The sequence below is a fragment of the Choloepus didactylus genome, chromosome 2, assembly GCF_015220235.1.
Source record: "Choloepus didactylus isolate mChoDid1 chromosome 2, mChoDid1.pri, whole genome shotgun sequence".
Taxonomy (NCBI): Eukaryota; Metazoa; Chordata; class Mammalia; order Pilosa; family Megalonychidae; genus Choloepus; species Choloepus didactylus.
The window spans coordinates 90,374,671-90,400,042 of NC_051308.1; the positions used below are offsets into that span (position 1 = coordinate 90,374,671).

Sequence of the window (25,372 nt, forward strand, 5' to 3'; positions counted from 1 at the left end):
TAGATGATACACTCTACCTGCACTTCTACATCCTACTGTTTTCATTTAATAATATACAATAGACCTTGGATTTTTTTTTCTGTTTTAGCACATAAAGAGCTTCATTCTTTTTTTTTTTTTTCCACCAAGCAACATCGAACTTTTATTTTTAATGTGATTTCTGTACATTAGAAGTATGAGAGTAAACCTTTTACAAATGGAACTGATTACCAAAAAAAACCATGACAAAACCAAACCGACATTTGATGGGGATCTGTGAGTTTTAAGCTTCAAATCCAGCCAAAAATTTTGTTACAATCTCTTTCAGCTTTGCATCTGACTCTTCTGAGATCTTTCCATCAGCCCTGATAGTGTTCAACAAGGTTTGGTGCTGGCTTATAACATGAGACAAGAAAGCCTGCTCAAACTTTGTGATCTTGCTGGGCTCCAATTTATCAAGATAACCCCTTACACCAGCATAAATGACAGCCACTTGTTCTTCAATAGCCATCGGAGAATACTGTCCCTGCTTCAACAACTCAGTCAGACGTACACCATGACTCAAGAGTTGTTGTGTGGCAGCATCAAGGTCAGAACCGAACTGGGCAAAAGCAGCAACCTCACGATACTGAGCCAATTCCGGCTTCATGGTACCTGCCACCTGTTTCATGGCCCTGGTTTGGGCTGCAGACCCGACACGGGAAACAGATAAACCAACGTTAATGGCAGGGCGAATACCTTTGTAGAACAATTCTGTTTCCAGGAAGATCTGTCCGTCAGTGATAGAAATGACATTTGTTGGAATGTAAGTGGACACATCACCAGCTTGTGTTTCTATGACTGGTAAAGCAGTCAAGGAGCCACCACCAAAAGCATCGTTCATTTTGGCTGCTCTCTCCAGCAGACGGGAGTGTAGGTAGAACACGTCACCAGGATAGGCCTCACGACCAGGGGGTCGGCGGAGCAACAGAGACATCTGACGGTAAGCAACAGCCTGTTTGGATAAGTCATCATAGATAATCAAAGCATGTTTGCCATTATCCCTAAAATATTCTCCCATAGAACAGCCAGAATAAGGAGCCAGGTACTGAAGTGGGGCAGCATCAGAAGCAGTAGCTGAAACCACAATGGTGTACTTCATGGCATCTGCATCTGTAAGTCTCTTCACCAACTGGGCCACAGTGGATCTCTTTTGACCAATAGCAACATAGATACAGTATAGCTTCTTCTTTTCATCAGTTCCATCATTGAAACGTTTCTGGTTAATGATCGAGTCAATAGCAATGGAAGTTTTGCCAGTCTGTTGGTCACCAATAATCAGCTCACGCTGACCATGACCAATTGGCACCAAGCTATCCACAGCCTTAATGACAGTCTGCATTGGTTCACGCACAGAGATTCTAGGAATGATTCCAGGAGCTTTCAGACCAACTCACCTGCGGGTCTTGGAACCAATTGGACCCTTTCCATCAATGGCATTACTGAGGGCATCTACTACAAGACCCAACAGTTCCTCGCCAACTGGAACATCCACAATGGCTCCTGTCCTCTTCACAATATCTCCTTCCTTAATTAGTTTATCATTTCCAAACACGACAACACCAACATTGTCAGGTTCCAAGTTCAGAGACATACCCTTTAAGCCTGAAGAAAACTCTACCATTTCTTCTGCTTGAACATTTCTAAGCCCATGTACTTGGGCAATACCATCACCAATACTTAAGACACGCCCAGTTTCCTCAAGTTCAACCGAAGTATCAGCTCCAAGAATACGCTCTTCAAGTATAGAGGACACCTCAGCAGTACCAGCCTTCTGAAGACAAGTGTTAGAGGCATGGAGGTTCCTTGTGGCAATGAAGGATGATCCCAAAACATTTTTGGAGACCAGCCCGGCCCACCGAGGGAGGGAGCGGGCCAAGGCCACAGCGACGCGCACGGACAGCATCTTTGCAGCTTCTATCCGGGTGGTTCCTTTGCAGCCGCAGCCTCCGGACTGACTCTCATTCTTTTTTTATAGCTGAACATGACCCCATTGAAGGATGTACGTTATTTTTAAAACCAGTCTCTTATTGGAGGACATCTAGGTTGGTCCCAATTTTTTTAATATATTACAAACAATCTTGCAATGAATAACTTGTATGTATGTGATTTTGCATCTTTAAGACTAGAAGTAAGATAATTATTAAGAAAATTTATTAGAAGTAGAATGGTTCAAAGGATATATGCATTTATAATTTCGATTTTGTCAAATCACTCTCCATAGAGCTAGTGTCAATTTATACCCACTCTAGAAATATATGTATAAAGTGCACAGTCAATCCAGTTTGTTAAAAATAGTAATTCCAGGTAATTTAAATTCACATATCTACTTATGATTGAGGTTGGGCATATTTTCATATACTCTACAAGTCATTTTATTTTATTTTATTTAAATCTTATGTTCATATCCTGTGTTCATATTTCTGTTGCGTCACTGACCTTTTTCTTATTATGCGAAATAGCCTTTTATGTATTAGAGAAATTAGCCCTTTGTCTGTGATATGAGTTGCATATCTTTTTCTCTTGTTCGTTATTTATTTTTATACTGCTTATGGTAGTTTCTAGTTTTTGTTACCAGTACATTTCTAAATTTAAAACCTTAAACATACTTAGCTTACTCTAGTCACAGCATAAAAGAGTGGCTTTCAGATAATAGGAGGAAACTTATTACCTCATCCTGGGGAATGACAACTTGAACAAGCCCATGGCAATCTCTCAGGACCAGGAAGGTGTTTTGCCTGATTAATGAATAAAATGAATATTTTAGGATAAAATCTTTAAGCCCAAAGTTTAAGCAGACAAAACAAACATTTATTTTTTCTAATAAATAAGTGCTTTCACTAGCTATATTCATGCAATTACCCATGTAGATTATCAAAAAAAAGATTTTTTCAATTTCAATTTTTATCAGCTATCTATACAGCTTACTGATGTTACCTATATGGCTTATTAATGAAAAGCTGTTTTTTTCTTTTCATTTTCAATGTTCATTGGCTTAGGTCATTATAAAAATACTGTATTATATTCAGGATTATTCCAATGTAAAAGCCAGAGATATTTTAGTATATTAGAAACATCTGTTAATTTAAAAATATAACAATATAAGATCTTCCCTGTTACTAAAATTTTCTGGAAGAGTTCTAACTACTAATCCAAAATCTCTATAAACCACCAAAAGGTCCCCCACATTGCAGCATTTCAGCATCCAACCTATATTTCTCACACTGCCCTTAGAACCAGGAAGAGATAGAGAAAGCCTCTTCTGATTCTGAGTTCAGGAGATAGTACTCAAATTTATGTGTCAAATATTCACATACTCCTGACATATTTTTAAGGAAGGTCAGACAACCTATGCATTTTGGATCCCTTCACTGTGCATTAATGTACTATTCAGGTATGTCCTGGAAACAGACATAAGAAAAATGGGCTCTGATCTTAAGGAATCACTGTTCTTCACAATTTTAGGCTTTTTCCTTACCTAACTTTAGAATATAATAAGCTTTTTCATGTTATTGGAGACTAACAACTGGTTTGCAGCATGCTGGACCATTTCCAATTACTGGTCTTAGGAACTCTTCAACATTAGTAAGTCCAGGGTCATTTTAGTCTACTGGTTTATCAAGATTCATTGTTATGCCTTTTGATATATGTTGCTAGTATACTGACAGTGCCACTATTTGGGTTTTTCAAAATAAAGACAAAACTGAAAATCTAATGAATTCAGAGATTCTGAAGGAGTTGCAAGGCTTTCATTCTTTTGACTGAAAATTAATAAGGCTTTATTAAAACTTAGCAAAGGTTTGAAACTGCCTGGGAAAGCAACCACCATACATTCTTAAACCCTCTGCCTCAATTTACCTTCGGTACTGAATCCATCCACACAAGGTGACCTCTTGGCCTAAGTGAGAAGAACGCAACTCTCCACAGGTGTTGGTCCTGGCAACAAAGCTATTGAATTCTTAAGGAAAAAAAAAAAAGCAAGATTAAAAAATATATATCATTCAACTGCAAATTGCTTAAAAATAAAACTCTCAGTCATATCTTCACTATTTCAGGTCAGTGGATGAAATTTACGAAATAAGTCAGTGTATATACTTTGATTCATCCACTATTAAATAGAGCTGCAGATGTCAAAATCTAAGTGAATAACTGTAATGTAAAATTTTACCTTGCATTTGAAGATCTATTTTTTTTGGACCATCTAGTATTTGCATTGACATAATAGCCCAATTATTAATAGCGTACATTTCTTCTCCAAATGAAATATGATCTTAGGAATTACAGCACAAATGTGATGGTGCAGTAACTAGTTTTAGTATAAAACTATTCTGTAATAGTCATTTGTATAGAAGAAAACACTATTAAAAGTATTTTCTGGTGTGAGAGGATTTTTTTTGGTTTCTCAGTTGCATCAAGTAAATGCGGATTATCCTATTAATGTGGTTATCTGTCTGCTCCTTCCCATAAGGTTATCCAGTTAAGAGTTGGAAAGTTAGGGGGGTGGAAAGAGAATACTGGCTGTAGAGAACAGAAGGGAGTGCTGTTTAGAGGACAGAGCTACTGTTTTCACCTGGAAATCTCCTTTGTGAACTCAGCACCAGACTTCTAGAGAGGCAACCCCAGATCCGCTGGGTGGTCTTTCCGATGGATCTGGATAAACCCCTGTATAGCAGACTTAGCCCACAGGGAAAGTACATGTTGGAGCCACAGGATGAAGAGAGACGCTCACGAATCCCACGCTGCCACAGTTGGATGGTGGTCAAAAGGCAGTTTGGGAAATACACATAAAATACCTTACAATTCTATGAGTTCCCACTCTCTCCCCCAATATTTCTCCTCCGCCGATCATTCACACACAGACATAGAAAGCAGATAAATCTCCAAGGTCTTTGGGGCCCTTGGAGTAGGTGGGGGAAAGATCTTTTTCTCCCACTCAATGCATTAGTTTCTAAGTCTATTTACATACAAGGCTGAGGCCAGAAGTGGCGAGAGAACCATTCCACACACCAGGGCAAGGGGTGAATTCAGGACGATCCAGAGGCACCGGGCAGGTCACACGAGCACGCCCCTCCCTCCCTTTTTCGCCTTCACAATGGCTTCCGCGGGCAAAACCGGAAAGCATGAAAAAAGTCAGTCTTCCGTTTCAAGTCTCCCAGATCTGGCGGCAGACTTCAGGTTTTCTGAAAGACGAAGGCGAGCGAATCCAAAACGCTATTAGCCACCGAAACTAAACACTGCCGGTCGCGCAAGATTACGGCAAAGGCATTTAACCAATCAGCGCGGAGATGCTGCCGCCATGATTACTAATGGCGGAAATTTGGAGGCGAGCGTCACACTCGTGGAACAAGCGCTAAAGACCAATATCGCGGGATTAGCAACGCTATACGGTAGTTGTTGGGCCGCTCGGTTTTGCCCTCAATTAAAATGGCAACCTTAGTTACTTCACGAACTTGGAATCGGCGGGACTCCTAGAAGGCTTCCTGCGTGGGGCCGCAGAGAGAGTCGGGAAACGATTTTAAACTGAATAGGCGGCTGAGGCCTAAGTTGCCGCTTCTCAACGGCAGGATTTTAGAGCTGGGCTTAGCCTGTGAGGGCTCACATAGAGAGTGTGAATTGGGGGCACACTGTCCTTTGCCCTACCCGCTCCGCGGGGAGGAGCCGCCCCAGCAGGATCGAAGGTCGCCGAGGTGGACGGCTGGGTCAGAGGGAATGTCCGTCCCGGGGTGAAGTCTCAAGGGTCGTCCCGCGTCTGACCGAGCCGAGGTCTGCTTATCCCGCGCGATTGCGTCTCTGCTGAACTTGCTTGTTGTGGAACGAAAGGGAATTTGGGAGCGCCAGGGGTGTCTCCGGGCTCTCTCTTAGCTGTCACTTTGGCGACGTTTTTACTTCAAGGAGTTCAGTCTCGACAGAGTTTTGAATCCAGACCTGAAGAATGATTCGCGAAGCAGGAATGGGTGACAGTGTCATCACGGCATTTTATTGGTAAGATACTTTATATCGGTGGAGCATTGGCTGTAAACTTTACATTTGCCCTGTTGTGTGGTCATTATCTTTACAATTCATGTGTGTGTTGAGCCCTCAGCTAGGCATTAGCGTTGGAACGGTAGGATTTAGGTATTTAGGGATTGTAGAAATGTAATTTAACCCAGGGTTGGTTCCTTTCCTGACGAATTTATCACAAGAAAAACAACTAAGTTTTACTTGTGTGTTATGAGCTACAAATGCAAGAAGAGTTGGTGGGAGAGATTGGAAAATTCCAACTGAGAAGTTGAAGCCGGCAGGATGGATAAGATTTGGTTAGACAAAAGTGAGTAGAGAAGTGTTCTTAATTGGCGATAGATTGACTAAAAAGTTGGAAGACAAATGTGAGAGACATGAAGAGCTGTAGAGTGATAATCAGACTCGACTATGTGTGGGATTTGTGTAGGGCAGTGGTTCTTAACATTTTAAAGAATTGGCTACTGGACGTTTCTTCACTCTCTTCCCCACCAAATACACATACATTCAACGTTTTGCATACAACCTTAAAAATGTTGTTGGATTTTGGAAAGGCTATTTGTCCCTGGATCTCGGGGTAAAAACTCCTCTAACAATAGGAAATGAACCCGGATAAGATCAGATAATAAGATCAGATAATGTAGTGCTTTGAGACAGAGACACAGGAGTTTTGACTTCATGTAGAAGATGAGTGGGACTTATGAGACTGTGAATGAGGTAATGAATGACATGGTAGAAGTGGCATCTATGGGAAGACTGGTCATGGATTGAGGTTAAGATTGGGAACAAGATAACGAGCCATAACTGAGAATGGAGGCAAAGGCCAAATCTGAGTGGGCTAGTATATTTTAAGAAAGATGTCAGAATTTGATGACAAATTGGGTGTAAGGAGGAAGTTGAGGGAAGAGTAAAAGATAACTAAGGTTTTTTTTGGAAAGAAAATTAGAAAGAAGAATGGCATGATTACTAAGAAAACAGGATAGTTGGAAGGGAAAGACTGGTTAAATGGGGTGCGAAAAAATGTTGTTTTAAACTTAATGAGTTTGAGAACACAAAAATTTAATGTCCTCTAGGGAATTAGAAATGCAGGGTTGGGAAGCAGGTACAAAAGTCTGAAGATAGAGATTTAGGGGTCACATGGAGAATGAAAGCTTTTATCTGTAGAATGAATGATTTCAGAGTTTGAGGGGACACCTACTGTTGGGACAGGAGGGAAAAAAGAATCTGCAAATGAATCAGAAGTAAGGAGGTGAGAAAACACAAAAATTGAGTGTCAGAAAAAACAAGGAAGCAGAAAGTTTTAGGGGAGTAAGGGAGAATCAACTTGATGAATTGGTTATTGTTTCGGCAAAAAGGTTGTTGGTAATTTTCAAAAGTGAAGTGTCCTTTTAGTGATGGATACATAAGAGAGATTAGTGATGGATGCATAAGAGAGGTTGCTGAAGGTTTCTAATAAAATATTTATTAGTAGTAGAAGCAATAATTTACCACATTTCCAGAAGATTGGTTTCAAAAGAAATGTGATGAATTGGATTTAAAAAGATTTTGGGGTCAAGATTACTAGAGTATGGTTGGCAATGCAAGAAAGGATCCTGTGGAGGAGATAGAGGGTTGAAATTAACATAGGAGGTGGCATCTAAGGGAGATGGGAAGGGAAATAGGAATCGAGAACATTGGTAGATGAATTAGCTTTAGAAGGCAAGTAAAAGAACCTCTTTCCTTATGATTAGGAGGAAGGATATTGGGACAGAAATATATTGAGTCAAGATTTATTTATAGCCTCTTAATTATTGAGCTGGATAAAATTATGTGTTATTGAGCCTGGAGTGAGAAGGTAAAGTATGTATAAATCATTTACTAATTTTTAATGCATGAATTGGGCTGTTTCACATTACCTTAACATTAAATACTCAAGGGAAATATTTTCTCAAAACCAACTTTGTCAGTGCTGATAGTCTTTTTCTCATCTAGATTTAATGCATAGCTAGACTTCAAAATCATTTTGAAATTCACTGCTTTTCTCTTTTAAGGAATCAAATTCAGGACTTACATTTTCTTCACCCTGAAGTTGATCCATATTCAAAGTCAATGTGAAAGAAGTGGATAAACACATTTGATTTTGAGTTATAAGACTGTCTGGATTCAAATCCTGACTCTTCCACTCTCTAAGTGTATGACTTTAGCAAATTACTTAACTTCTCTGTCTTCCCATCTGTCATTTGGGAATAACCGACCTCATGGGATTGTTTGAGAATTAATTGAGACTTTTGTTAAGGGTTTAGAAGAGTATTTGGAACATAATGAATGCTCAGTAAATATTAGTGTTTATGATTCCAAATAACAAATTTGAAAGAAACATTTTGCGTAGGCAGGACTGATTAAAATTTCCTTTTAAACAGCTAATTCAGTATGCATTTAAAGCCAGAAAGCTTTAGAGTAGTTGCTAATTAAATTGTATGTTGCTCTGGAGTTTTGAGTATTATATGTTTAATTTATGGAGTTTTGTGCAAAATGTAGAGGGTGCCCTTGTTTGACATCTTGAAATTTAATGAAGTAATAAATATGATAACTTTTCATTTATGAAAAGCTTTTAAAAATAATGCACCAGTACTTGGGAGTAAGTATTATAACTTTTTAAATGATAATTCCTTTGTTGGAAGTTGTATTTTAATTTTGGAGCTCTATGAAATACTTCTGTTCAATTGTACCAATACTCGTTTAACAATTAAAAGGCACTCAGCATTGTATTAGGGCAATTATACAATGTAAGTAATAAAGCTTGGTTTCAGTAGCTTAGTCCTTGCTAGGAAGACAAGAAATACACACCAAAAACTAGTATAAGAAAGTATATGAATACAGGCCTTAATGAGTGGTACAGACTAGGTGATCAAGAAGTATGTGTGCTGGTGTATTACTAATCTCCAAAGATTTTATAGAAACATTCTTGAGGGGGTTTGTTAGAATCACCTAGAGGGCTTTTTCAAAATATTTATCCCCGAGATCTCACAGTACATGTGTGCATGCTCTCTCTCTCACACTTGAGCGCTCTCTCTGATTACCATGAGTGAGCTACTGATGCAGACAGAAGTGCATAGTTATTCCCCGGGGCAGGGGGTGGTAATAAAATCTTCTGTTTTTCAAGGAGGTCACATTCAAGCATGATCTTAAAGGTCTGGAATGGGTAAAGGATACTTTAGATAGGGACCCTAGCTGGTAGACAAAAATATGGAGACAAGAATATATCTGTGTCCTGGATTGGAGAGAAGTAGGAGGGTAAGGAAAAGCTGAATTTTGAAAGACTTTAAATACTCAGCGGATGAGTTTAGAATTTATCTTGTCACAGGTGACAAACAATAAAGTTACATTTCTGGAAGAATAGATAACACTTCAATATGGAGAATTCTTAGTTAAGGTATAAGAACCTGGCTAAGGAAGTAGCTTTGGGAATGGATGAGAGAGACTGTTGAAGGAAAAGCTCAGAAGAATGTGCTTAATGACTATGTGTTAAAGAATGAAGGTGAAAGACTGCTGATATGAATTTAAGTTAACTTGGAATATTGACTGAAAAATTTGAAAATGGACCAGCTAGCTTTTGGAAGGAGGAAAAAGGAAGGTGTTGAATTTAGTTCTGAACATACTGTATTTGAGGTCTCTGTAAGATATTCATAAAAATGACCTGTAGCCAATGAGGAATACAGGAATTGGTTGAAAAGTCAAAACTGAGGGGAGAGTAAAAGAAAGAATTCTTCTATATTGAGGACAGGAATCACTGAAACTGTGGGCATGAATTAACTTTTTAGTGTTTGGAATTCTGATTTTATATCTTTTCATGTAGACAATGGATCCTTGTGATGCATCAGAATTGACTCCTAGACAAAGTGCATCTTCAAGTCCTAAAGATGACTTTATAGGTGCCACCCCACTGCAGAAACGATTAGAATCAGTCAGGAAGCAGACTTCATTTGTCCCAACTCCACCTCGAAGGAAAATTCCGCAGTGTTCACAATTGCAGGTATGCTTTCTGTGTTCTTTCATATTACCCTATAGTGGAGAGTATCTGTGAATAAAACACTTTAATTTTGTGGTTACTATTCAACGTATTTTCATTATCTTCTTGATCCCTCAGGTAATTAAATAAACAGTTAAAAAAAACCCAAACAGTTATTTCACACTATTAATACCACTTCTGCTAAGTCTTTTAATTTTTAATCTAGAACATTTCCACAGCCTTTCTTTGTCTCTTGTGACATTGACATTTTTGAAGAATATAGTCTCCCCCTCTCTCCTTTTTTAATAGAATATTCATCATTTTGTATTTGTCTGATGTTGCCTCATGATTAGATTGAAGTTATGCATTCTTGGCTGTGTCCTTGGGGAATCACATCTGGTAGCACACAGATAATGTTAATTTTGATCATCCTGTCAAGCCCCAACTTCTCTACTGTATAGTTACTGTCCTCTCCCTGACCCTTACCTTGGCAGCTAAGAATCAGTTTGTGAGAAGACACTAAGATAATGCAAACATTCTGCTCTTCATCAAAATTTTCCTTTAGATTTAGCATCCGTTGATAATTTTTGCCTAATTCAATCTTTATCACGTTGGCTGCAAAATAATGATTCTCCAGTTCCAGCACTCTCTCCATATTTAGCAGCCAGCCTTTGGCATTCTATTGTGTTCCAGTTTGCTAAAGCTGCTGAAAATGCAATATAGCAGAAATGGATTGGCTTTTACAATAGGGGTTTATTGGTTCTCAAATTTATAGTTCTAAGGTCATGAAAATGTCTATATTAAGGCATCAAGAGATAGATAGATACCTTCTCTGAGGAAAAGGCTGATGGCATCCGGAATACCTCTTTCAGCTGGGAAGGCACGTGGCTGGCGTCTGCTGGTTCTTTGCTCCTGGGTTGCATTGCTTTCAGCTTCTGATTCCAGTGGCTTTTTCCTTAAGCATCTGTGGGTTCTCACTTATTTTCTCTGGGGCAGATTCTAGGCTTCATCTCTTAGCTTAGCTTCTCCAAATGTCTGGGTCTGTGTCTGCTCTGAGCTCTCTTTCTCTATGAGCTCTCTGAAGGACTCCAGAAAACTAAGAACTTCCTTGAATGGGCAGGGTCACAACTCCATGGAAATAATTTAATCAAAAGTTCCTACCCGCAATAGGTCTTCCCCCACAGGATTGCATGAACATGGCTTTTTATGGGGTACATAACATTCAAACCTGCACATACTGTAAGTCCTTCTCTTTATCCTCCATTTATTTATTTATCTATTATTGGTATGGACTCATGGAATTACTATTTTTCAAGGGTTTATAATTTTTTAATTCAATTTTATTGAGATGTAGTCACAAACCGTACAGTCATCCACACTGTACAATCAGTTGTTCACAGTACCATTATATAGTTGTGCATTCATCACCACAATCAATTTTTGAACATTTTCATTACCACACACAAAAACAGAATAAGAATAAAAAGGAACACCTGAAACATCCCATACCCCCCATCCCTCCCTATAATTCATTTACTTTTTGTCCTCATTTTTCTACTCATCTGGATAAAGGGAGTGTGAGCCACAAAGTTTTCACAATCACACAATCACTCAGTGTAAGCTATATAGTTATATAATCTCTTCAAGAATCAAGGCTCCTGGGTTGCTGTTCAACAGTTTCAGGTATTTCCTTCTAGCTAATCTAATAAACTACAAACTAAAAAGGGATATCTGTATAATGCATAAGAATAACCTCCAGAATAACCTCTAAATTCTATCTAAAATATCTCAACCACAGAAATTTTATTTCGTTTCATTTCTCTTCCTGCTTTTGGTCCAAGAAGTCTCTCTCAATGCCACGATGCCAGGGCCAAGCTCATCCCCGCGAGTCATATCCCGCATTGCCAGGGAGATTACACCCCTGGTAGTCCTCTCCCCTGTAGCAGAGAGGACAGTGAATTTACCTGCTGAGTGGGCTTAGAAGAGGCAGGCCACATCTGAGCAACAAAAGAGGTTCTTTGGGGATGACTTTTAGGCACAATTTTAAGTAGGCGTAGCCGCTCCTTTGCAGTAACAAACATCAAAAGGGCAAGCCCCAAGATCAAGGGCTTGGCCTTCTAAATTTGTAGTCTCCAATGCTTGTGAAATATCAGTAATTCCCCAGGTAGGGAGGTTTAATATTTCCACAGTTTCCTCCAGTCCCTCAAGGGGGCCTTGCAAATACATTTTTATTCTCTGCCCAAATTACTCTGGAATGTGTTGGAGCTTCACACTAAATTGTACAAACCATCCAAATTTACTCCCCATTCAAAGTTCCAAGTAATTATGGTGTTTGAAAAAGCTAACCATACAAGTTAAATTAAATAGTGTTACAAAAAATATAGATTTTGCACCTAATAAACATCCCTTCCTTTGGTCTCACACAGAAGTTGAAGTTCTAAAACACTGTCAACATGTATGACTTAATAAATCCTTGAATCATTTAAAAAAAGAAAAAAAACAAACCTCAAACACTGTCAATATTGTCCTTTACCTTTTAGACTGATTTACATTAGTTATAACCAAGTCCATTTTGTTCATATCTCTAATTGGAAGTCTGATCTCTTTTACAGACTCTAACATTTGCTGTATGGGGTAATGCTGACATTCATAGCTGCTGGACTCTGGCTTTGAGTCTTAGGTGTCACACAGATACCCAGAGTTCCAGGGACCAACCAGGTTATACACAAAGAACTCAGCATCTCAGAATTTAGAAATAGCCATTACAACTCAGGAATAGATGTAACTGTTGTAGGAGCTTAAAATCTAAGAAACTACAATAGGTCTTCCCCTGATAACCTGTGCTCTCAGATTCAGTTCTCAGAGTTTTCACATTATAGTTAGTCCATATTAGTGAGGCATTGTAATGTTTTTCTTTTCATTTCTGGTTTATTTCATTCAACATACTGTCCTCAATGTCTATTCACCTCACAATTTCATTCCTTCTTATAGCAGCTCAATATTCCATTGTATGTATCCCCCACAGTTTGCCATTCTGTTCATCAGTGATGTACCCTTAGGCCACCTCCATCCACTGCAAATTGTGAATAGTGCCACCATAAACCCCACTGTGCAAATGTCCATTCATGTTCATCTTTTCAGTTCTTCCAAGTATATACCCAGTAACAGGGTTGCAGGGGCATATGGCAACCACATGCTTAGCTTCGCATGGAACCACCACACTGCCCTCTAGATGCACTGCACCATTGTACTTCCCCACCAATGGTGATTAGGTACATCCCTTTCTCCACATTTTCTCCAGCACTTGTATCCCTCTGTTTATTTTTTAGACAGTTTTATTTACACACCATACATTTCATCCTAAGTAAACAATCAGTGGTTCCCTGTATAATCACATAGTTATGCATCAAAGGATTATAATTTTTTACTAAATTGATGATTAAATTGTCATAGATTTGGCTAGTAACAATGCTTTGTTTTGATCATTTAAAAACAATCCTGAAGGCATATAGCATTAGTAATTTGTAGCTTTATGAAACATGAAGTAAAATCCTATTCAATACAAGTTTGGTGCATAGTTTTGAGTGGCCAGTCACCCATCCCTTCATTGTAGCTTTGTTGTCTTGTCATTGTTGTGTACTTAGTATCTTTTGGGTTATGAGAACATTTTTGTTTCTCTATGAAAACTTTCTTAAAGAAAGATTGCTAGTGTGTAGTAATCAAAGTGATGATTCTTAACCAGAAAACAGAAATTTTGTATAAGTTACAGGTCGGAATGTCCAGTTCAGTGCTTTCTCATATCTCTGATACAAATAGTTTTCCCATACATTTTGATAGTAGTAAGAAAGTTTATAATTGTTTTAATGAATGCTCTAGCCAGAACAAACATTCTACAGACAACTATGGTGAAAGTTCCAAAAGAACTGTTAGACTATGTCAGGAAATACGGACTCTATAGGAAAGTTCCATTTGGGAGAAAACCAGGAGCCTATGTGGAAACATATGTGAACAACCTCAATAATGCCACAGGGTCCTTTTGGCTTTTTTGCTCAGAGGAGGACAAGGTGAAACTTTCTTTGGTTTCATCCAAAGAAAAAGCTGGTGTTGGGTTCATCCGACACCAGCTGCCTCTGCCATGCTGCCGAAGTTCAACCCCAAGATCAAAGTTGTGTGCCTGAGTTGTACCAATGGGGATGTCAGTGCCATGTCTGCCCTGGTCCTCAAGATCAGCCCCCTGGGTCTGTCTCCAAAGAGGGTTGGTGATGACATTGCTAAGGCAACTGGTGACTGGTAGGGTGTAAGGATTACGGTGAAACCAAACATTCAGGACAGACAGACCCAGATTGAGGTAGTACCTTCTGCCTTCTCCTTGATCATTAAAGCCCTTAAGGAACCACCTGGAGACAAAAAAGCAGAAGAACATTAAGCACAGTAGAAATACTGCTTTTGAAGACATTGCCAACATTGCCCAACAGATGCAGTGCTATCTTTAGCCATTAAAGAGATGCTGGGACCTGCAGTGTTGACAGCTGCCACCTTCATGACAAAATAAATGACATCAACCAGTGATGCAGTGGAATGCCCAGCTAGTTAAGAACTACAAAGGAAAATAAGGATTACTGGGCAACCAAAATAAAAGAAAAGATGCCACAGGGCCAATACTGATGAATGTTTTTGTTTCTTTTGGTACCTGTGGTTTTAGAGAACTTGATTAAAAATCCCTAGGTATCTGATGATTTAATTTATTGAATTAGGCGTTGTTACGTATTAAGAGTATTGTTAAACAATTTTTAAAATTATTCAGTTAAAATTAGTCAAATTAGACATTTTGGGAATAATTACTCTTCAAAATCTAAACTCGAGGTTTCTAAAAGTGAAACAAAGATTTCATTCAATAAATACTTCTTAAACACGAGTTCTAGATGGCATTGTTCTAGGTACTAAAGATGCAGTGGTGAACAAAATGGATACACTCTGCTCTCATGAAACTCATACTTTAGTAAGGAAGATAGTAAAAATCAGACAATGTAAAATATCCTTTAGTGATAAGTTGTATGAAAAAAAATAAAGCAGGATCAGGAGATATAGAATGACAAGATTGGAGTGGGGAGCTACTGCTTTAGATTGGGCAGGTTGTCTCTTGAGTAGCATTTGGACAGAGACCGGAATGAAATGAAGAACATGCCATGTGAACACCCAGAGAAAGAGCATTTGGAATGAAAAGTATAGCAAATGCAAACCTCTGTTTGAGGGTCTACAAAGAGTCCTATGTGGCTGGAGTGTAATAATCAGTACCAGTAGTAAATTTATATTAAATATTTATAATACAATTAAATTCTTATTATTGTTTCCTAATTCTTAAACTTCTTTTATCTTGATATTTTTAGGAAGATATCGATACTCAAAAGGTTGCATTCCTTCTGCATAAGCAATGGACTTTATATAGTTTAACTCCCTTGTATAGATTCTCCTATACCAATCTCAAAGAGTATTCTAGACTTCTGAGTGCATTTATTACTGCAGAAAAGCAAAAAGGATTTGCTGTGGAAGTGGGAGAAGACTTCAACATCAAAGTGATTTTCTCTACCCTCCTAGGAATGAAAGGAACACAAAGGGACCCTGAAGCATTTCTTGTCCAGGTATAATATATAAGCAATACTGGCTTCCTAGGGGAAAAGAATCTATATTTTCTTGGTTTGGAAATTGCTATGGTATTTTCATTCTATGTTTTAAAATTCCCAAACTTCTGATTTATAACCTATTTTATATCGTGTTTGACCAAATTATAGTTTTTTTATGTGGTCAACTTAAAAAATTTTTTTCCTTATTGCAATATAATCATGTTTATTTTAGAAAACCCAGAAAATCCATAAAAATACAAAGAAAGTTAAAAATCAAAGTTTAACATTTTTGGTATGCATGTATTTGGGCACTTGTTCTACACATTCTTAAAATTGGGATCATACTGCCCATACTTTTGCATTATGGCATGTTTATTAATCAATATTGTAGATAATTACTTACGTCATTAGAAATTCTCCATTTTTGTAGGTGTGTCTTTGCATATGGTTTTTACTAGGATTAAATTCCTAGAAGTAGAAATTTAGTAAAATTAGGTAATATATCATTACATATTGTGATACATCATGCTAGGTAACATCTTACATTCCTTCCTATTAGTAGTGTAGGACTATCTTTTGGTTTGTTAATAGACCAGATTTAGTTTGTTCATTATTCATGCCCTTTGCTTCTGTTTCTTCTGAGTTAATGTAATCATCTTAAACCAAATTTATTTTTCCTTTTTTTATTTTTTTTAATCACCCCACACATCACTTCTTAAGTACAAAGAGGAGGCAGGGATAGGTTATCATTTCATTTCTTCACCATTGATTGGTCATTCAAAAAAAGTTAATGAGACCAAATTTAATTTGTCCTGGTTTATTTGTATAGTTCAGGAGTTGGCAAACGATGGCCTGTGGCCAAATCCAGCCTGCTGCTTGTTTTTGTAAATATGGTTTTATTGGAACATAACCATCTTTCATTTGTCTATGTATTGTCTACAGCTACTTTTGTGCCATAGCAGCAGAGTTGAATAGTTATAACAGATACCACATGACCTGCAAAGCTTAAAATATTTATTATCTGGCCTTTACAGAAAAAATTTGCTGTCTTAGGTCATGATGTTGGCAAGGATCTTAAGAAGTTGTCCTAGGATTAGGTTCAGCTGCATATAGCAGAAAGTCAAAATAACAGTAACAAACAAGATAGAGGTTTATTTGTCTTACCGAAAAAAAAGGGTATCTGGAGGGAGTCTGTCCAAGGCTGGTATGATGCTACATGAAATCATTAATAATCTAGGCTTTTTCCACCTTTCTTCATCATCCTAGTGCATGGCTTCTGTGCTGGTTTGCAACTGTTATGGACCCCAGAAGAGCCATGATCTTTTAATCCAATCTTGTGGGGTGGAACTTTTTGATTATTTCCATGGAGATGTGACCCACTCAACCGTGGGTGAGAACTCTGATTATATTCTTTCCATGGAGATGTGGCCCTACCCATTCATGGTGGGTATTGATTAGTTCACCGGAGTACTTAAGAGAGCTCAAGAGCTGACACAGTTGCTGACACTGGGAGTAGCTTGGAGATGCAGACAGAAGGACATTTGGAGATGCTAAGCTAAGAGAGTTTGCCCCAGAGAAGCTAAGAGAAGACCCCCAGATGCTTAGAGAGAAACACCCTGGGAGGAAGAAGTAAGGATACACAGGAGCTGAGAGAGAGGAACAAAGACAGAATCCCAGAGACATTTTGGAGAAAGCCATTTTGAAACACAGCCCAGGAGGAAAGGACCAGCAGACACCAGCCATGTGTCTTCCCAGCTGACAGAGGTGTTCTGGACACCATTGGCCGTTCTTCAGTGAAGATATACTTTTGTTGATGCCTTAGTATAGAAACTTATATGGCCTTAAACTGCAAATTTTTATAACCTAATAAATCCCCTTTGTAAAAGCCAGTCCATTTCTGGCATTTTGCATATCGGCAGCTCTAGCAAACCAGAACAGTTTCCATCCATAAGGTCACCTCATGGTGTAAGACGGCTCCTGGAGCTCTAAACATCACATTCAAGTTCCAGACAGGAAGTAAGAGGAAGATGGGAAGAGAAAACAGGATGCCTGCCACTGGGTAAATCCCTTTAACAAAACTTGCTGAAAGTCCCACCAAACATCTTATCATCTTGTGTTTCCACCTCAGCTAGAAAGGAAACTAGGAATTTTTTTTTTCCTTGTGGATACATTGTCAACCTACATAAACTACAGATTTATTTTACAAGGGAAAAAATGGACATGGGGTAGATAACTGGCAGTGTCTGCCAGCTGAAGCAATTGATGCCCAGAGAAGTTAAGTGACTGGTATGTCCTCTGCCAAGCAAGTGTTCTTGTGAAGGTTATAAATGATCTCTTGAATTTCTTGTGTAGTGTTCTAATAGTTTTCGAATTGTGTCTCACTTCTTGACAGGGTTACAGGACACTTAGATCATGAAAGTGTGATAGATGTAAGCATAAGAAAAAGAAATATGGTAAAAGTAACTGGATGATCATTCTAAAAGAATATGATAAAGAAAGAATGTCAAGAGTAGGGTGGCAAGTCACAGAGCTGTGATTTTAACCTTGGTCAATATTTTAATATAAACTTCTATGTATAGAAGCCATGTTTGTCATTAATTTACAAATTTAACGTTTGAAGGGTTAGTGAATCTGCTGGAAAATATACTTAGAATCCTAAAAAAACATAGATTGACACAATGGGCTAAATTGAATGAGATTAGAAGTTTAAGAGAGATAAGTTTACTGACTGCTTCAATATAGGTTGGAGGATGTTTCATTTTGCTAAAGCTGTCAAAATGTAATATACCAGAAATGGACTGCCTGTAACAATGGGGATTCATTAGGTTACAAGTTATAGTTCTAAGGCCATGAATAATATCCAGATTAAGGCATCAAGAGGATACCTTCTCTGAAGAAGGGCTGCTGGCATCCAGGGTTCCTTTGTCACATGGGAAAGAATATGGTGAAGTCTGCTGGTCCTGCTCTCATGGGTTCTGGTTTCAATGACTCTCTCTCAGCTCCGGTGGGACCTTTTTGCTTCTCTGGGTGTCTCTCTTTCTGCCCTCTCTCTCTGTGTTTCTGCCTTTTATCCTCTCATAAAGAGCTGCAGTAAAGGATCAAGACCCACCTTGAATTGGGTGGGTCAAATCCCAATTGAAACAACCTAACCAAAAGGTCCCACCCACAATAGGTCTGCACTGACAAGAATGGATTAAAACAACATGGTCTTTTCTGGGGTATTTAACAGCTCCAAACTACCACAGAGGAGATTTGCCTATTACCAGCAAAAGTGGAATATGTCAACTAAAAACCAAAAAAACTGCTGCAATCTGAGATTACATTAATAGGGGTATAATCTAGGTTAAGATGGTGATACTCTTGTAATCAGACCTTTTTGAAGTAATTATGTTCACTTACAAATTTCTTGCATGTAGAAGAGTTTCGGACAAGAGTGACTAGGCTAGTGTGAGGACTTGAATGTATGTCACAGAGGGAGGGGTTGAGGAAACTGGAGGAACTTGGGCAGGATACAACTTGATAGTATATATGACAGAGACCATGAAATATTTAAAGGTCTTTTTCTGTAGAAGAGGTTTTAGATTAGATTTGTTCTACATGCATATAAGTAAAAAAGCAGGACCAGTAGGTAGAAACTATAAGACCTAATATATGAAAGAACATTTTAAGTTAATAGAGCTGCCTTGGGAAATTTTGTAGAGTTCCTTAATGGTAGAATTCAAGGAAATTGGATTTGGTGACATTTTATAGTGCCTTCTAAAGTTGAGATTTTGAGATTCTTTTCAGGATACTGGTTATACCGTATTGGCATCCCTTATTTTGCATTTTGGTTGCCCTAAGATCTTACTGTATACCATCTCTCTATAAGAATATTGGGGAAAAGGTCAGTTAATCTGATAAAACCTAATAATGATTAGGGTGACATTCCTCTGTGCTTTTTGGCAAGTAGTATAACAGTTCACATGTTTTAGATCATAGCTCCCAAAGCAGATACCCTGTAAATGGGTTGCCGTCAACAATGGGAATTTATTGGCTCACAGTTTTGAGGCTAGGAGAAGTCCAGAATCAAGGCATCATCAAGGCAGTGCTTTCTCGCAGGAGACTTCAGTGTTCTGGGACTGGCTGCCATTGAACCTTGGTCCTTAGCTATTCCGACACATGGCAATGCACATGACAGCCTCTTCTGGCTTCTTTCTTTTCTGAGATCTGTTGACTTTTAGCTTCTGGTTCCTCCCTGTGGCTTTCTTTCTCTCTCTGTGGCATTCTCTATAAAGCCTTCAGTAATAGGATTAAAGCCCATCCTGAGTCAATTGGGCCACACCCTAACTGAAGTAACCTCATCAAAAAATCCTATTTACAATGTGTTCACACCCACAGAAATGGATTATGTTTAAGAATATGTTTTTCTGGGGTACGTAGCTCCAAGCTACCACAGTGTACTCATCAATTTTGATATATATTTTATGAGTAAATATACTTGTGAACTTAAAGAGCCTGTTTTATTTTCCTTCTTTATAGATTCTTTCAAAATCTCAATTGCCATCTGAGAACACAGAAGGTAAAGTGTTATGGACTGGTTGGTTCTGCTGTGTATTTGGAGACAGTCTTCTCGAGACTGCTACAGAAGATTTCACCTGTCTTCCCTTGTTCCTTGCAAATGGAGCAGAGTCTAATACAGCCATAATTGGAACCTGGTTTCAGAAAACTTTTGACTGCTATTTCAGTCCGTTAGCAATCAATGCGTTTAATCTCACCTGGATGGCTGCTATGTGGACTGCATGCAAAATGGACCGTTATATGGCTACTACTGAATTTCTTTGGTCTGTACCCTGTAGTCCTCAAAGTCTGGATATTTCCTATGCCATACATCCAGAGGATGCAAAAGCTTTGTGGGACAGTGTCCACAAAACACCTGGGGAGGTTACCCAGGAGGAAGTTGACTTATTCATGGACTGCCTTTATTCACATTTCCATAGACATTTCAAAATTCATTTATCAGCCACAAGATTAATTCGTGTTTCAACATCTGTAGCTTCAGCACATACTGATGGAAAAATAAAGGTTAGTTTACACAATTAAATCTAATTAAGTAATTTTCCTTTTTGTTGCTTAATTTTCAAAATGTAAGGTAACTGTGTTCTCCATATTGAAGAAACATATCTATATATATACCAATTCAAGACAGTTGAGAGACTTTATATGCTTTATAAATGATTTACTGAAGTCTTCAGTATTTTATATGCAGCTTTATAATGGAAGGACACTATGCTGTATGCTACAGACATTGGTGGTAATATGATTTATTGTTCTGTAATAATTTTTGAAGCTTTCAAAATTTTCTTGTCAAATGTTGAGATGATTATCAGAGTAACAGAGGATTTTGTTATTAAGAAAATTAAAGCCAGAAATATAGAACTAAAATATCATCTTTATAATTTAGACTTTTTCTATCTCCACCATGAAAGAAGGAATAGAGATACTGTTTTACTTTCTATGAAGTGCTTATCTCAAGAAGTATCAGAAATAGACTGAGAGTTGACACCTGAAATATATTAAAATACACAGCCATAATAAAACACTCCAAGGATGTTTTGTGTGCTCTTGACACTATGCTGGGGGCTAATATACCTTAATTCTGACCTTTAGAGTAACCTTATAGTTAGGTGTTTTTAATCCATATTTTATTTTTAAAATGAGGAAACTAAGGGCAAGGGAGATTTAAGTGACATATGCAAGATAGTCTAGTAAGAGGAAAAATCGAGATTTGAACTCTCATCTCTTCGTTTCCAAGAAGACCACACTCTATGCACCATACTTGAGCTTTTCAAACTGAAGGTCACAACTTAACAGTGAATTAGGAAACAATTTTGAAGGTAAGAGACTAGCATTAAAAATCAAAACAGGAAGAAAAAGATTAGAAAATATAAAAATGAGTGTAGTGCCACATGGTAAGGGTACATGATGCATGTACTGGGTCATGATGTTAAATTTATTTTATACTAGAGTTTGCATTCAAAAAATTTGAAAGACTGCTATACCATGTTACTTTGATATTATTAAGAAATATTCGGGTTTTAGCATCTCTGAATTCAAAGTTCATAAAGTCTTTATATATTTTAAAATTTTGTTTTTATATGCCCACAGTCTATTTGTAAACTACATTTAAAAACTTTCATATATTGTGTTGTTATCCGTCTGTGAATGTAAGGGTGGTCTTTAAACTTTTTTTTTTTTTAATTTGGTCTATTCTAAATCTAAGATCCTCTCTTAATAGTGTAGGATAGTAACTGTGGCTCTAGGTTCAAACAATGCCATTATGATAGCTAACATTTACTGAGCACTAACTTGTGTCAGGCATTGTTAAACACTTTACACAGATTATCATTCAATTTTCACAACAACCTGATACACAGATTATCATTCAATTTTCACAACAACCTGAAGCACAGAGAGGTTAAGTAACTTCCCTAAAATTACACAGTTAGTAAGTGGGGTCAGAATTTGAACCCAGGTATCCCTCTTGACAGCTGGTATTCTTAAGTGCAATATTATACTGCCTCTCAAAAGTTTGAAATTAATGTATCAGCCAGGTTTCTGCCATCTACTTAGTTTCTACAAGGTACTTTTTGGTGTCATAAATCCCTTTGAGAGTCAGGAAGCTCTGGAACCTCTTTCTAGAAAATGTAGATACTCAATTTTGCATTTAAGTCCAAAAGGTCAAGTTCACAGATACTCCTCCTATCCCTACCCTTTAGGAAGCCAGAATAAATAAGAACCCTGATCTCATTATTTGTAAACCCCACTGTAAATTTATTAAAAACTGTAGTCTTTGTTCAATAAAGTCTCTGAGTTAGAGCAGCAGTAGTTTGTGTTCATATTCATATCTTAATTTGCAGATAGGGAATTTAAAATAAGCCTGGAATACTATCAATCCACTTTTCCCATTGGAGATATAAATTGTTTTTTCTTGAGTTGTCACTTTTGTGAAGTTAAATGTACAGTAATGCCAGAAACGTGTTAGCCAGAAGATTTTTAAAAAGTAATACTTAACGATTTAATTACCGTGGACTTAATGACTAAATTCATCAGACTAATATAACATGAGCCAGATATCAAATAGCTTTGTTATAATTGTTAATTCTATTCTAATTTTAAGTCTCCTTTTTTTCTTCCAGATTCTTTGTCATAAATACCTTATTGGAGTGTTGGCATATTTGACAGAACTGGCAATTTTTCAAATTGAGTGAGGCCTTGTGTGGACTATTGAGTTATGGATTATATACCTTTTTCTCATTGATTGCTTGCTATGCTGAGAGAGACTGCAGGAAAAATAGGCATCTATCTCTATGTGTTTTCCTCAAAGTGCCTTTGGGTGGCCCAGATGGAAGCCAGGAAGGATCCAGAAGAACAAAGAAGGTGGTAATGGATAAGCTATTGCCAGGTGTCGAGATGATCTAGAATGCTAGCCTCTTGAAATGTTGAGTTCTTAATTTGTTGGTTTTTTTTTTTTTTTTTTTTTTTATATAATGCTTATTATGTCAACTAGGGATTCAAATGAGATATTTCTAATATGGAGTATTCTGATGTGGATCTTTAAAACCTGTAAACCCTTTTGGGCCTTTTAGTCTTGCATTCAGAGAGAACTTCTGTCTTCTAAAGACATTTTCTTAGCGTCATTTTGCTGTAGAGAACTGGCAATCAAAATCCCCTCCAAAGAAAACTAAAGATTAATATACAAGTTTTTTAGCCACCAACCTGCTTGTTTTTTAATACTGTTCAATTCTTATTGCAATGTTGAATTAAATATTCACTTTTTAAATGAAGCAGTGTGTTTATCAGTGTCTTGTCAACAGATCTCTTAATGTTTAAGTGTGGGAAGTGGTAGGCTTTTTCTGTAGCACAAAGGTTACAAACCAACAATTATATAAAATCATAAAAATTATAGAGTTACAGTGCACCTGTGAGCCCCTTTTGAGGGCGAAATGATCTTGTTTAACCTTTAGTCCCTAGTGTTTTGCACAGGGCTTGATAAATATCTGTATATTAAGTGAATTTTAAAGAGCTGTTCCATTTTACAGAGGAAAACTATGAAATCAAGCAACTTAAGATACTTGCTGGAGGTATTATATGTAAATCTCTTCTTTTTATGTAGTGAACATAGAAAGATTTTGTTTTACTTTAGAAACAATGTTTTTAAAAATCCTGTTTGAAAGCAGTTTACTTATTAGACTGTCATTCCAAAAGCAAAGATTGACTTCTGAAATTGGCTATTATTTCAGATATACAAGGGGCAGCACAGATAGTGGAAAGAGCATGGGCTTTGGAGTCAGACATTTATTCCTTTATTTATTCAACCAATATTAAGCTCCTACTATGTGCTTAGAATTGTATTGGGTAATAGGGATATAGTTGTGAAGAAGACAAAAAAAGGCCTCTATTCTTGGAAATTATATTCTAGTGGAGTAAGGCAAAGAAATAATTTCAAATGGAAATACACATTATGAAGAAAATAAGGCAGCACAATATGAATAACGGTGGCTGCAGTGGGGCCTACTTCACACAGAGAAGTAAAGGAAGATCTCTGAGAAGGTGACATTTGAGCTAAGTCCTGAATGAAGAGAGGGAGGAGAGTGTGCTAGGCAGGTGAAATAGCAGGAGCATAAGCCTTAAGATAGATGAAGAGCTTGGTTTATTAGAGGGACAATGGGAATCTGTGTGGTTGGAGCATAGAGAGTAAGGGGAGAATAGTATGAGATGAAACTGAAGAGATTATTCAGCAGAAATTTTTTCTTTGGTGTTTTATCTCCCACTTTTTATCTGGGTGTTTTGTCTCGGCACCTGGCTTCCTAAAATAAAGATGACATTTTCCAACCAAGGGTCTTTATAGGCAGGTGTAGTCATGTGATTAAGTTCTGACCCTTGGTATGTAATTGCAAATGTTATATAGAGCTTCCAGGAAACTTCCTTAAAAAACAGCTGGCATTTGTCCCTTGCCCATTTTCTTATTCATCCCTTCTTCCGTCTTTGCTGCCTGGGAATTGATATAATGACTGGTTCTCTAGCTGCTCTCTTTTAGCCTGGGGATGAGAATCAGGATGGCAGAGCATGGCCTGTGGGGACCTTGTGCCCTGAGGACTTCATGAAGTTGAATCTCAATGCCAGCCTTGGACAACCTTCCTCCAGGCTTATGTGTTAGAGAAATAAACTTCTATCTTGTTTAAGCCACTGTTAATTTGGGTCTTTGTTATTCATGGCCAAATCTAATCCTAACTGATATGGAGAGACAAGATCCATTTTAGTTCTTGTAGGTCCTGTGAATAGATTGGATTTTATATTAAATGCAATGAGAAGCCACAAAAGGGTTTATCTAGGACAATAATATGACCCAGTTTGTATAAGACTACTCTGCTGAAGGAGAATGAGTTGTAGGTGGACAAGACTGGAAGTGGGAAAGACAGTTAAATGGTTATTCCAAATTGTACAATCCCTAGGAGAAGTTAGTAATACCTTGCAAAATTATGTGTGCTTACCCTTTGACCAGCAATCCAACATACAGGATTCTATCCCAAAGATTCACTGGCAAAAATACAAGATGAAACGTGTACAAGACTATTACAATCTTATTTGTAACAGCAAGACTAAAAACAACTCAAATGCCCATTAGAGGGGACTGGTTTAATAAACTATGATGTAGGTGCATAATGAATTGCTATGCAACTTTACAGAGAATTGAGGAAGCTATCTGTAT

At 37.7% G+C, this 25,372-nt stretch overlaps 3 protein-coding genes across 7 annotated transcripts in view; 1 reads left to right on the forward strand and 2 right to left on the reverse strand.

Annotated features, from left to right (window-relative positions):
• The window catches only part of DARS2 (aspartyl-tRNA synthetase 2, mitochondrial), a 35,278-nt gene extending 30,026 nt beyond the window's left edge, over positions 1 to 5,252 (reverse strand). Inside the window, exons 1-4 of one of the 5 annotated variants that reach the window (XM_037825318.1) lie at positions 5,026 to 5,072; positions 4,589 to 4,757; positions 3,877 to 3,976; positions 2,690 to 2,756 (exon numbers count right to left, since the gene is read on the reverse strand). In XM_037825318.1, coding sequence (XP_037681246.1) covers positions 2,690 to 2,756; positions 3,877 to 3,976; positions 4,589 to 4,715 — 294 coding nt within the window. In that variant the 5' untranslated portion in view covers positions 4,716 to 4,757; positions 5,026 to 5,072. Of the gene's footprint in view, positions 1 to 2,689; positions 2,757 to 3,876; positions 3,977 to 4,588; positions 4,965 to 4,984 lie in introns of those variants that run through there. The other 4 variants (XM_037825319.1, XM_037825320.1, XM_037825317.1 and 1 more) reach the window with 4 other exon arrangements.
• LOC119526333 (ATP synthase subunit alpha, mitochondrial-like) lies at positions 125 to 1,974 on the reverse strand. The gene is given in 1 exon segment (XM_037825321.1): positions 125 to 1,974. A coding segment is annotated over 1 exon segment (1,662 nt). The 5' UTR covers positions 1,925 to 1,974; the 3' UTR covers positions 125 to 262.
• A 280-nt stretch (positions 5,253 to 5,532) lies between the features above and the next one.
• CENPL (centromere protein L) lies at positions 5,533 to 23,115 on the forward strand. The gene is made up of 5 exons (XM_037812875.1): positions 5,533 to 6,000; positions 9,851 to 10,027; positions 15,391 to 15,642; positions 20,143 to 20,685; positions 22,800 to 23,115. Exons 2-5 carry the CDS (start codon positions 9,854 to 9,856, stop codon positions 22,869 to 22,871), a joined length of 1,041 nt encoding a protein of 346 aa, XP_037668803.1. The 5' UTR covers positions 5,533 to 6,000; positions 9,851 to 9,853; the 3' UTR covers positions 22,872 to 23,115.
• The last annotated feature ends 2,257 nt before the right edge of the window (positions 23,116 to 25,372 follow it).